The sequence below is a fragment of the Phascolarctos cinereus genome, unplaced genomic scaffold (genome assembly GCF_003287225.1).
Source record: "Phascolarctos cinereus isolate Bilbo 61053 unplaced genomic scaffold, phaCin_HiC Scaffold_2;HRSCAF=192, whole genome shotgun sequence".
NCBI classification, from domain to species: Eukaryota; Metazoa; Chordata; class Mammalia; order Diprotodontia; family Phascolarctidae; genus Phascolarctos; species Phascolarctos cinereus.
In genome coordinates, this window is record NW_027555625.1 from 255,409,524 (window position 1) to 255,423,146 (window position 13,623).

Below are 13,623 nucleotides of genomic sequence, written 5' to 3' on the forward strand. Positions count from 1 at the left end.
TGAAAGCGTTGTTATTGCCTTCTAAATGTTAATGTACTGAGGCAAAGTTCACATCACCCAGCCCTAGTTATGTCTCTGACAAGGAGAGTATAGTGTCAAGGAAGACAAGAAAAGGAGAATTTCAAGGAGTAATTGGTCAACAGTATTAGTAGTTACTGCAGAAAAGTCAAGAAGGAAGAGAACTGGTAGGATTTGGTGAATAGGAAGTCATGGTAACTTGTACGATGAATTTCAGTAATTCTGGTAGGGACAGAAATCTGATGGCTAAGGTTCAGGAAGGGATGGGAAGGCCACAAGAGAAGTAATGTGTGGGCAAATTTTTTTTTTAAAGTTAAGGGTTCAATCTGTGGCTGGGTTTATAGGGCAGCTAGTGGCTTGGGTGAGGGAATCACTTTGTGACTTGGTCAGTCTGTGGCAAGGACTAAAGAGAGAAGCTTTTGGCTTCGCAGCCTGTTTCTCTTCTTTGCCCAATTAGGGGTAGGAGGGACGGGAGTAAAACAGTAGAGGGGTTTCTTTCTCCTCCAAACTAATCTTTCCCTTTATCTAAATCTGTTCTAAGATAAACCCTTATCTCTGAGCCATCTAATTTCTTTAATCCCCACTTTACGCTTAATCGGATTAGGCCCAAAGAAGTACCTTCCAATTTTTTTCCTCCCCAAGGGTGACAGTATTTTGGGATTACCCTGGGAGTGGCAGGCAACAATCAAGCGATCAAAAAACAAAGCCAAAAAAAATCAAAGTTAAGTACAGACTTCATCCATTCCCTCATCTTTCCCCCCCACTCCAAGGAGCTATTCGGAGGTCAATTGATACTCAAGGGTCCCTTAGGACTATGAGGCTCTGTTCCCTTCTTCAGCTTTAGCTCTAGTGATATCATACTGGATGGCACCATTCCCCACTCTCAGCTCTGGACATCCAACTATGGCAACGTCACAATTTGGTTGCCTGGTTGGGAAGACGTTGGATAAATTGTGTGATGCTAGAATGCTAGAATCATTAGACACACGATATCAAAGCTAAGTCCCTAGAAGGATGTCATTCATAGATAGATGTCATTCATTTTATAAATTAAGAAACTGAAGCCCAGTAACCCTCAAGGACCACACTGTGGTATAAATTAAGAGAAGGAAGAAAGTTGCTATTGAGAGGACAAGACAAGAGCCAGGACCAGGTACTCCACTTATTTATTTGGTGGGGCCAGTACAGAAGCACAAAGCTGGGGGTGGCACCAGGCAGAAGGATCCTGCCTGCCAGGGGGCCATGGAGCTGAGACTTTCCAGAGAAGAGTCTGAGGTCCAAGGGGGTCATTAAGGCATGTGCAGGACCTGAGTGGAAGGAGAAAAAAACCGTGATATAGTAAGTGGAAAAAGCCTCAAACTTCAAACTGAGATTCCTGTGTAGAAATCTGACACCAACCGCAAGGCCCAAGGCAACTCACTTAAATTTTTTCTGAGGCTCTGCCTCTACATGTGTCAAATGAAGTTGACAGTAAAGATCACTGTCTAACACACTTGGTAGTTGTGAGAAAAGCACTTTTGAAACAGATGTTATTTCTAGCAGGTACCATTTATCCTTCTTCCCACCTGCACTCCCACACCCCCACACTCCATCCCCAATCCCTGTTGTGGATAAGGCATCAGAGGCCATGCCCTTCAGGGCTACTCACTTAGTTTTCATCGATACACTGATCTGCAGGAGAGAAAAAATGTTGGTTATCCCCAAATCTGTATACAGAGGAGGTTACAAGGAATCCCAATCATTCTATCCCTTAAATAGAACCACTCCCTTTCTCTCCTATACTCAACTGTCCTCTACCCAGGAGAATCTATCTTCATTTTAAGCCTCCTATAGTGCCTTTAGCTCTTCATTCTAGGATCTGGTAGTGTTTGTCAGAGTTCTTTTCACGTCTAATCTCAATCCTCCCTGATGCAATACAAGCCCCCTTTCTTCTTATGATCGCTTCAAAGAAGAAGAAAGAGTTCTAACTCCTCTTCCCCTCTGCCTTCTTGAGAAGGAAGAATAATGTCAGTCAGTTGGCCTTTCTCTCGTAGGATGTATCTACCACCTCCTCTAGACTGTAGTCAACTAAGAGTAGAACCCCTAGAATTCTCCAGATTTGGGGTGTTAGGTGGGAAGCCCTAGTCTTTCCCCTCGGACCAGAGCTTCCCAGAAGGCCTAGACCTGTCATTTCCACCTCCTCCCCACCTACATAATTGTTTTCTGAGGCTCAGTAAGGTAAGAACCCTGAGTTTAGGGTGCTGTCTCTCATTCATCTCCCCAAATATGGCTTTGTGAGAGAGTAGTGGAAATTAGCCCAATCCTCTTTATCTGTTGTTCTGTCACTGGGGAAGCCATCACCTGATGCTATAGGCTAGCTCAAGGAAGTTCTGAGATCCAGGGCAAAGAGCAGAGGGAAGGAGGCAAGAATCAGAGGAGGGACTGGTATTTGAAGAAGTCTAGACCCTAGCTTCTCCTGTACAATGAACCAACTCTGTCCTAGGATCCTCCTCCCTCAATTAAGGTGTTTGGCCAAGGCTATTTATCTGCTCCTTATCAGACCCTAATCCCTCTTCCCCTCAAATCTTGCCCTCACCAGTTTTGGGCAGGATGACAATGGTATCTTCTGTGAAGCCATGGGACTTGGCAAACCTGATGAACCTCTCCTTCAGCTCAGGTCTCACATCCTTGGTTCTGCCTGTAGCAGAAGTGGGTGGCACACAAGGGAAGCACAGATTAAGTAGGAAAAGAGATCACCTGGCGCAGTCCCCTCTTTCCAAGAAGGATTGATCTTAAAACTCAGTCCAGGAAAGCTGTTCCCTAGTCTCTTGATTATGGTTCCCAGGGTCAGAATTTAGGATGTTAGCCCTACTTCCATCTGGGACACTTCAGTGGAAATCTCATTCTGTCCTTAGAGAGAAAGGGTTAAATGATCTGGATCCAGGAAAACCTAAGGATTGGCTGGTACTTGCAATAAAACAGGGGGAAGGCAGGAGGGTTTGGAGACCCTATCCCAATTAGCAGGTGGGGCACTAGGTGGGGTCCCCTTTGGGCTGGACTGGGATACCCTGGGTACATACTGTAGAGAGTTGCCATGTTGAAGTTACTGTTGCCTTTGGTTTTAGTGGTATACAGCAAGGAGTATTCTTCATAGTTGGTTTCCACCACAAAGATGTTATGTTCACTCCCCCACTCTGTGAAAACACAAGGAAGGGAACATTGTGGGGAGCTCCTGGACCCCTTTCCACTTGGGGCTCTCTAAACCTGCTTCCCCTCTTGGAATCCTAACTAGGTGGCAAGTAGGGGGAAATGGATTCATTCACCCAGTGCCAGCCAATGTCCTTTTCGGTCATAGATACCCTCTTGATATTTTCAATGGCATTTCCTCCCTGGATCCCCTGAACTCTGCTTAGACAGGTAAGTCCCTATGCCCTGACAGAAAAAACAGAGGAGCTAAGGAGGAGAGGAAGGGGAGCACTTACTGATGCTTTTGTAAACATAATGTCCTGGCTGCTGGGTCTTCTTCAGGAGTGAGGTTCGGGTCTCACACTGGTTATTGCTGTAGGTACATCCCAGACACAGAGTCAAGTAGGTAGCTAGTCCCAGCCCCCCTGCCCCTGCCCCAACCCCAGCCAAAGTTCAAACACTATGACCATGGAGGGCCTAATGTTTAGAAGCAGTACAGATTTAGAGTAGGAAGTTTGCTGAGCTAACTTTGAGGTTGGGGTTAATATTAGAGGATCATATAATTAGAATCAGAATTGGAGGGAACCTCAAAGACCATTGGCTCCAACCCTTCATTTTATTTTATTTTGACAGTAAATTTCTTTTTTTCCCTCTTTTTAAAAATATTTATTTATTTTTAGCTTTCAACATTCATTTTTATAGGATTTTGAGTTCTAAATTTTTCCCCCTTCCTCCTCTCGACCCTTCATTTTATAGATGAGGAAACTGAGGCAAAATGAAGTTAAGTGACTTGCCCAGGGTCACATAGGCAGGATTTGAACTCAAGTCTTTCTGACTTCAAATTCATTGCTATATCTACTGTCCTACCTAGCTGCTTCTGGATTGGCATTGGAAATGTGAAAGGTTTAAAGGATAACTAAGATATGATTATGATGAGTTGAGATGAGGTTAATATTAGAGGCTGCGGTTATGGCTATAGTGAGGGATAGGGTTAAATATTAGGAGTACATATTGTCCTACCTGTTCATGCTCCCAGCCCCACTGTGGCATTAATAGCCAGACCCTGACCTTCCCTTTACCTGGCTCAAGTTACCTGTTCTGATTAAAAATTGCTTAATAATGCCTCCTGTGAAGAGATGTAGAGTAAAGAAAGCAGAGACAAAAGAACAATATGCATATGGACAACAATTATGTAAATAAAGACCCTACTAAGGCAAACACAACCTGGGTCAAGTACAATGAACAATGTGGGTTCCTTCCATTCAATGAAGACTAAAACACACTTTCTTCCTTTCTGTGAACAATCTCATAAACTACAAAGGTGGCTGGTGACATGCAACATCCATTCTCAGTGACATGAGGTAGATCAGAGTATTGGCCAAAGCCAGCAAGACTTGGGTTGAAGCCCTGCCTCCAAAACATACCGATGCCGGGCAAATCACATAACCTTGTTGTAGTACTCTGGGCAACTATGACTATAAAAAGCCGAGAAGATACTGACCCACACTGGTAGAGGGAATTTCCTCACCTGGGCAGTCCCTTTAACAGTTATGTCACAGGTGCATTCCTTATCTCACTGCTAGGGTGGCTTTAACTGTTTCTGGGCAACGTACATTGTATGCAGTGGGGGAGGTTTGTAGTATTAGGAGAGTCTACACTGCCCTATCCCAATAAATATTGTTTTATAAAACTATTATAGCTAAGTCACCACCTTCCCCTTCCCCATCCCACTCCAGCATTCCCTGCTCTGTTCCTGATCTGTTTGGGAAGGAGTGATGGTTAGGGGGCAGAGAAAGGAAAGGTCCTTCATCCTCCCATGACCTCTCCATTTTATTTAACCTCATATAATACCTGAAGCTGACTCCCTAGGCCAGCTGGCAGCCCAGGTCCTGATCATTGCCCAGGCTCCTAGTCTTACCTGACGAAGGTGGCGGTGAAGTTGACTGTTCCATCGGCTTCTGGAGTCAGGACGGTCTTGCACATCATCAGCTCTGCCTTCTTTTTCAGGAACCAGGGGAAGGTAGAGGCCAATCCCACGCTGTACCACGTTCCTACAAACTGTGGGGCAGCTTCTTTGTAGCAGGCCAAGCCTCTGGGACCCTTCACCTATTTCTGTTCATTCCCTATCATTCCCCAGGCATTCCAACGTTCACTCCAAGGTGGTCTTCAGAGTGAACTGTCTGAACAATCTCATAAACTACAAAGGTGGCTGGTGACATGCAACATCCATTCTCAGTGACATGAAGTAGATCAGAGTATTGGCCAAAGCATAGAACACTGACCCAAGTCAACAGCCCACCACCCCTGAGAACCCTGGGCACCTTGTGATGATAGTGGTGGTGGTGTCAGACCCTTCTCATCAGCCACTAAGTCATCCTGGCTCTCAGAGTTCAGGAGTGGTTCTCCCTCTGACCCTTTGTTCCACTGTAGAGAGGTCCCCCGCCCCCCAATCCCCACTGCTCTTCAGTGAACAGGTAGTTATTTACAGCTCACTGACAGGCAAGACTGGAACAGCTGGCAGTATCCCAGGAAACCAGCAGAGGGCATGCTGGGGCTGTTCTTGGAGTCTTGGGCTGACGATTGAACCAAGGGTGGAGGTCTGTCCACCCTCCCTCCTTCTTCCCCAATAGTTCTAGCTGCCACTCCAACCAACCTCTGCAAATCTTTGTGGGGAAAGGATCAGCCCACAGCTATGTGCATACATATGAGCAGCTTGTATCCATGGGAATATCTCCTTTGCTTGCCCACCCCACATTTTGTTACGAGGGCAAGACTACCCCCCCCGCCCCGCCCCATTCACACCCTTATCTTACAGCAGACCTTGAGTGATAGGGCTAATCTATGAGCTTTTCACCACTTTGAGGTTTTGGACCAGGTCAGATGTGTAAGGCACATCTAGGGACCAGACTACTTTACATCTACCCATTGATCCATCCCCTCATTTATTATCTCCCAGCAAAAATAACCCAACTGGAATAGAACATTGAGGGAAGGGAAGCTGGACAAGGTCCCCCAGCTTCAGCTCCAATTGGGCTGCAGCAGCAGGGACCCCTTTCCCACTTACCTTGTCTTCTACGAAGGCTGGCTGAACTGGGATCTCCTGTTGGGAGTCCTGGGCCTGGGTCTCTAGGGCCTGGAGCAAAGCTAGCCCCACCCACAGGAGACCCATAGCCATCATTTTGTTAAAGGGCTGAGAACTGAGGAGATCCTGTTCCAGGCACGAAGGTCTGGGTCTGGGATGGGCAAGAGAGAGAAGCAGAAGGCAAGTGAGGGAGCTGCAGGGAAGACCCCTATTTATGGGCCTGGCTTGGCATCCACCCAACCAGAAACAACACAGCATGGGTTCATGGTATCAGTGAGGGGGAGGAGAGGGCGGTCTCTCTCAGTCCCACATCATCCTCCCCTCCCCCTGCTGCCCAGCTGCTGAGTCCAGTTATGCAAGGTACACACACACACACACACACACACACACACACACACACACGAGAAAATCAGCAGCAAGCCAATGCCCAGACTGGAGAGGACCGAGGAGGGGAAGGGAAAAGACAGGCCATGGAGAAGTAAGGGGAGAGGGCAAGAGAAACGATATGTGGTAGAAAGAGCACTGGCTGAATTTGTAGGCAGAGAATCTGGGTATGCATTCCAGCTCTGCTCTTTGTGACTTACTTGTAAGAATTTGATGAAAATCACTACTTCTCTGTACCTTGGTTTCCTTATCTGTAAAATGAGGAAGTTAGACAGGACAATCTCCAATATCTTTCCCATCTCTATGGAGCTCCCTTGACCTTGTGAGAGGGAACTACATAGAGGCTGAAAAGGATGGTAGGAAAAAAGTTCCTCTCAGGCTCCTCCAGAAGATTTTTGAGTCATGCAGCCTGGAAAGGCTCACTGGGCTCAGAGGCAAAATCAGAGTCATGTGACCTCAGCATCAGAAGGGACCTCATAGGTTGTCCTGACTGACCTGTACCTGACCAGGAATCCCCTATATAAAATCTCCAACGATCTGCCATCCAGCCTCTACTTGAATAGCAGCAGCAGCAGCAGTGGCTAGCCTTTATACAAAGAGCTTTAAGGTTTGTAAAGCATTTTACAAATATCTCATTTTATCTTTATTACAACCCTGGGAGGTGAATGATATTATTGGCCCCATTTTACAGATGAGGAAACTGAGGTAGACAGAGATTAAGTGACTTGCTCAGAGTCGCACAACTAATAGGTGTATGAAACTGGATTTGAAGACTCAGATCTTCCTGATTCTAGGTCCAAGACTATCCATTTTGCCACCTGGCTGCCTCTGAAGTACTTAAAGATCCACTGCTTCCAATGGCAATCCATTGTAACTTTGGGCAGCTCTATGGGGAAGTTTTAACTTAAGTCAAACCCTGCAATGCCCATTTAATTGCTCTGGTGGTCAGGCCCCTCCAGGCCTGCCTAAACCAGATTAGTCCTTCCCCATGATGGGCCTTCAAAAACATGAAGACCCTATCACATCACACCTAAGTCTTCTCTTCTCCATGTCAAACATCCCTATTTCAGCTAATCCTCAAATGGCAAGACCTTTAGTTCCTTCTTCATCCTAGTCACCCTTTCTTAGATCTTCAACCTGTCAATGTCCTCCCTTGAAATATGACACTCAGAAGCCTGCACCATATTCTAGATGTGTCTGACCAGAGCAGAGTAAAGCTGCATTATTACTTCTCACATTATTCTGAACCCAACTCAACTGTTAGCATCACAATAATGAATTCTCCTTCCAATAGAACGTAAGCTCCTAGAGGGCAAGGACCATCTCACTTTTATATTTTTATCCCTAGCACAGGGTCTAGCACTTCGTAGCATATCAGTAGTAAATGCTTGCTTGGCAATGGCTGGTTTGCAGTTGCTATACTCTATTTATAATGTATTTAAGTATGTTAGCTGCGATTTCTGCAGTTGCAAAAACTGAATGGGTTAGTGGCTTGTGAGCAGTACTTTGAGTTAGTGCTACCTGGATTCAAGGTCCTCTTCTGACATTTGCTGGCTGGGTGATCCTCTTGGTACCTCAGAGGTACCTAAGACTGTTAAGTTGTAAAGCAGGTGCCTATGTGTATTATTAGACAGTTTCTGCTACAGGGAGTTCCCCAAGAAAGGTGGAAGGGACTTTAAAAGCCACTCAGGGGGCAGCTAGGTGGTCCAGTGGATAGAGCACCGGCCCTGAAGCCAAGAATACCTGCGTTCAAATCCAGCCTCACTTGACACTTGACACTTGACACTTACTAGCTGTGTGATCCTGGGCAAGTCACTTAACCCCAATTGCCTAAAAAAAAAAAAGCCACTCAGTCTTAGCCCCTTATTTCACAAGCTGAGAGAGCTTAAGGGACTTGTGTGTGAGTCACACAGCTAGTAAATTTTGGAGGTAGGATTTGAAACCAGATCTTTCTGACTCCAAGTCCAATAACTGTCCACTAACACACACACACACACACACACACACACACACACACACACCCATAACCAACCACAACAACAAGAATAACTCCAATCAAAGTGCAAGCTCTTCTTTCTGTTGGAAGTGAATTAACACTGTTGCTAGAAAATGTTTGTAGGAAAAGCTATAGACTCCTAGAGAAAAGGCCCCATTATCTTTCATGCTTCAAGGCCGTTTTGTTTGGCCTGGTGCAATTATTTAGAGATAATGATAATGCCCCCTTAGGATGGTTGAGCTCTGACTACTTGTTGGGGGGGGGTTTCTGATTAATTTAAGCAATTTTAGTCGTGTGGTATTTTTATTTACAACTTGAAACTGGCTGAGAAGATCTTTTCTTGTTTCCAAAAATCACAGTTTCATAGATAATGCTCACCTTGGCCCAAATACAGTAAATTCTTGTAGCATCCTAGTTCCTGGGACTACAGATAATGTATTTCTTTTTAAACAAAAGAAAAATTTTTGGTTATGCTTGATTTTGGTTATATTTGACAGATATCACCAAACATGATCATATTCATATATACCAAAGTCATGAACCTATATTACATATAGCTTTCATTTTTAAAAGAATTGAATATACACTTACTAGCTGTGTGACCCTGGGCAAGTCACTTAACTCTGATCGCCTCACCAAAAAAAAAAAGAATTGAATATATTCAACATGTTCACTTCAAAGCTTTCTTGATTGTCTCTGAACCTCCTTCTGTTCTCTGTTGTTCTTTTTTAAAAAATGCTACAGTGATCCTCTTTCCTTTTTCTTCTTTTTTTTTGGGGGGGCATCCCTATCAGTGGTCTCCCTTTTCCTCCTCAATTCCTTCTGCAATTAAAAAACAAAACAAAGTAAAACACCACTATCCTCTCTTGTAACAAATACAGACAAATAAAATAAATCCATACATTGGACATGTCTGAAAATATATATCTCAATCTGCCTGAGTCCCTGGCCTCTTGGTCAGGTTGCTTCATCACTATTCCTCAGGAACAGAGGTTTAAAAACATAATTCCTAAAAATTTCCTTTGCCTGCCATCAATCAGCCAATCAATAAGCATTTATTTTTAAAACATATTTTACTGATGACTTTTTTTTAATATCACTTACATTTCCCGATGTGTTCCTCCTTCCTCCAAGAGAATAACAAAGAATTTCAAAAGTGAAAAAAAAAACTCACTCTGGTAAAACTAAATGCATAGAAAAAGGTCTAACATAACGTGCAGTCCTCCACATCCGATTTTCCACCTCTGCAAAGAAAGAGTTGGAGGTGCCTTCTTATATCTCTTTTTGGGGCCAAGCTTGGTCATTATAATGTCTTAGCATTCTGTTTTGATTCCAACAAGCGTTGTTAAATGCCAACTATTTGCCAGGCTCTGCACTAGGTATTAGTTGGTTGCTGGGGAGTCAGTCTGACTCTTTGTGACCCCATTTTGGGGTTTTCTTTTCTTTTTTTTTTGTCAAGGTAATTGGGGTTAAGTGAGTTGCCTAGGGTCACACAGCTAGTAAGTGTCAAGTCTCTGGTGTGAGATTGGATTTGAACTCAGGTCCTCCTGACTCCAGGGCTGATGCTCTATTCACTTCAGCACCTAGCTGCCCCATTTGGGGTTTTCTTGACAAAGATACTGGAGTGAGTTGCCATTTTCTTTTCCAGCTTATTTTACAGATGAGGAAACTGAGGCAAATAGGGTTAAGTGACTTGCCCAGGGTCACACAACTAGTAAGTGTCTGAGGCTAGATTTGAACTCAGGAAGATGAGTCTTCCTGACTCCAAGCCCAGCATTCTATCCACTGAGCCACCTAGCTGTCTAGGTATTGGTTATACAAAGGTGAAAACAAGAAAGTCTGTCAAGAAGCTTATACTCTTTCACAAGAGAAAGCATTTATGTACACAAAATGAATGCAAGGGAATTTTTTTTTGAGAGGTACTAGTGTAGAAGGGGTGGGAGAACAAGAAAGTCTTTATGTAGAGAATGATGTTTGAGATGAGGACAGTGGTATCTATAATAGAGACAGGGAAATATGGAAAGCTAGGTTTGAGGGAGAAGGTACTAAGTTTTGTTTTGTACATGTTGACATGCCCATAGAAGTCCCAGGTAGAAATGTCCACAGGCAGTGAGTGATATGGGACAGAAGCTCAGGAGGGAGACAAGGTCAGGACATATAACTCTGGGAGTCAATGTGCACAGAGATGATCATTGAATCTACAGAAGTTGATGAGGTCACTGAGAGAGAGTATAGAGAGGGCAAAGGGCACAGAACCAGAAAACTGAGGCATCACTGAAGCATATCAGACATGGGACCTTTTCTCTATAACAGGGAAAAGCTGGTCTTGGTGCCACATACATCTAGATACTAGATACTAGACCCACCTCAACAAACCACAGGACCACTGTCTCTAACCCTCCTAAGACATCTGCTGCTTGTAAAGATTTTTCCATCAGTTTCATGAAGATAAATAGGCTTCTTTGCTCTCTGGTAAGGTGACTAGCTTACCATGTTAGGCCATGTTCAGTCATTTTTTCAGTCATATCCAATTCCTCATGACCCCATTTGGGGGCTTCTTGGCAAAGATCCTGGAGCAGTTTGCCATTTCCTTCTCCAGTTCATTTTACAGATGAGGAAACTGAGGCAAACAGGGTTAAGTGACTTGCCCAGGGTCACACAGCTAGTGGTATCTCAGGCCAGATTTAAACCCACGAGGATGAGTCTTCCTGATTCCAAGTCCAGTGCTCTACATGCTGTGTCACCTAGCTGCCTTAGCTCACCATAAAATTGGCTTAATAGAGAGTGATTACTGCTATATGGAGGGAATAAAATGGACAGGAGAATTTGAACATTCTCCCTTTCAGCTATCCCTCTGGACTCCCAAATAACAGTAATTCACATGTTCTGAACACTCTCTTTGCCTTAATGCAGCTGAGAAACGAATTGATGTCAACCCTGTTGCATTGTTGACCTTAATGGAGCTTTTTGTAGTCCACCTAAAACCCCTGACCTGTTTTGATACAAACTACTGTCTAGCCACACACACACACGACTCACGAAGTTGATTTTTTCAGTTGTGAGTGTGAGACTTTGAGTTTATTTCTATTACATTTCAGTGTGTTAAACTTGGCCCATCCTTGATGAAATATAAGTTTGTTCAGGGCAGAGTCTCTCTCCTACAGGCAACTGGATGGTGGTGGAGTAGACAGAATGCTAGATGAGAAATCAGGAAGATGTGGATTCATATATGCCCTCAGATACCTACTAGCCGTGTGACCTTGCTGAAGTCACTTGCCTTCTTTCCACCTCAGATTCCTCATTTGTAAAATGAGAATAATAATAATAGTACCTCCCTCACAGGGTTGTGTTGAAGATCAAATGAATTAATAAACATAAAGTGCTTTGTAAATCTTAATGTGGTAATAAATGTTAGATGTTATTAGGCCCTAGCATGTTGTAAGTACTTAATATCTTGCTTGTTGCCTTATTGATTCTAAATTTTTTTTGTTTATTCTTTTCTTTTTAAATTTTTAGGCAATTGGGGTTCAGTGACTTGCCCAGGGTCACACAGCTAGTAAGTGTCAAGTGTTTGGTCTGAGGCCAGATTTGAACTCAGATACTCCTGACTTCAGAGCCGGTGCTCTATCCACTGCGCAGGTGGCTGCCCCTAACTCTAAATTGTTAAGATAGTTTTGCTTCTTGTCTTCTATCAGGTTAGTCCTCTCTCCCAATTTTGTATCATCTACCAATTCCATGTATGCCATCTAAAAAGAAATTACTTGCACCTTCACCAAACATATGCCCTCGTTCAGAAGGTGGGAAAAATTTCTGGGTTGTTAGGTTAGGAGTGAAAGTATTACTAGTTCCTAAGAGAGAATGCCTGAATGTCAAGTATGCCAAAGCAGAAAACTTTCCCTCAACCTAGTTTTTAAAGACAAATTCAGTTGTGGGGGAGATATATTGCGGTATCATCTTGAGGGGGAAGGGGCAGAGATCCCAGGACACTTTAAGGCTACTTTTGGGGAGGTCCACCCAAAATCCATTTGTCCCAATTGTAAATTTTATATTTTTTAGCTCCTACCTACTAAGACTTGCTCCCATAGGTTGGGGCTTTGAAAACATATTCATACCTTGAATGGCAACTGACTTGCTTAAAGCCACACAGGCAGTAAATAGCAGAGCCACAATTTGAAATTAGGCCTTCCTACCCCAAATCCAATACACCTTTTGCTCCAAGATGGAGCATGAATATGGGTTAGACCAAACATACTTTGTGTGGTCTAAGACCAGCTCTGTCTAGAGATGCTGAAGAAAAGCTCTGTGGTCCAAATCCCAGATGATGCTTTCCATATTCCTTCCTACCCTAGGTGGTCCAGCCCAGCACCAAAAGGATCAGCTTTCTTTCTCTCTCTGCTCAGGCAAGTGAAGCAATTCCCGGTGTTTGGGCCATAGAGTCTCTGAGAGTACCTCAAGGCAAAAATAAGGACTCACTCCCACTCAGTGCTGAGGACATCAGGATTATGGTCCTGACTTCAGCATGGCTACACCTTAATGGGGCAGCTAAGACACACAAAGACAGTCTGAGCTTTCTCCTTCCTTCATTAAGCTCTAGAGCCTTATAAAATTTATGAATCTCTTAAGACATGAGGTCCACTGAGTTCAATTTATTGCCAAGTTATCAGACCAAAGAGGCCCAGGGTGGGAGGCTGGTGTACTGCTGGATGGTGAAGCATGACAAGGCTGTCACTCTGCCAGGGAGGCAGCCCAAATGACCCCAAATCAGCCCATGTCCCAAGGACTGTAGGGGCCCTGAGAGCCTCAGGCTTAGGATTTAGTCAGCTGCCCACTCTCAGTTTTTATGAATTCAATAAAGGCTATTTTCCATAGTGTTAGCAGGCAACTTTTAAGCATCATAGAACATTATATTCCTTATCAACCACCCTACTTCTACTAAACCCTGTGAACTCACACAACATAAGTCTTGCGACAGTTCCTG

The 13,623-nt window shown here is 44.1% G+C and overlaps 1 protein-coding gene across 1 annotated transcript; it reads right to left on the bottom strand.

Annotated features, from left to right (window-relative positions):
* Positions 1 to 1,167: 1,167 nt before the first annotated feature.
* On the bottom strand, positions 1,168 to 6,485 carry PTGDS (prostaglandin D2 synthase). The gene is made up of 7 exons (XM_020981825.2): positions 6,248 to 6,485; positions 5,102 to 5,241; positions 3,480 to 3,556; positions 3,078 to 3,191; positions 2,594 to 2,695; positions 1,667 to 1,689; positions 1,168 to 1,325 (listed from the first exon to the last, which is right to left on the bottom strand). Exons 1-6 carry the CDS (start codon positions 6,359 to 6,361, stop codon positions 1,667 to 1,669), a joined length of 570 nt encoding a protein of 189 aa, XP_020837484.1. The 5' UTR covers positions 6,362 to 6,485; the 3' UTR covers positions 1,168 to 1,325.
* Positions 6,486 to 13,623: the final 7,138 nt, after the last annotated feature.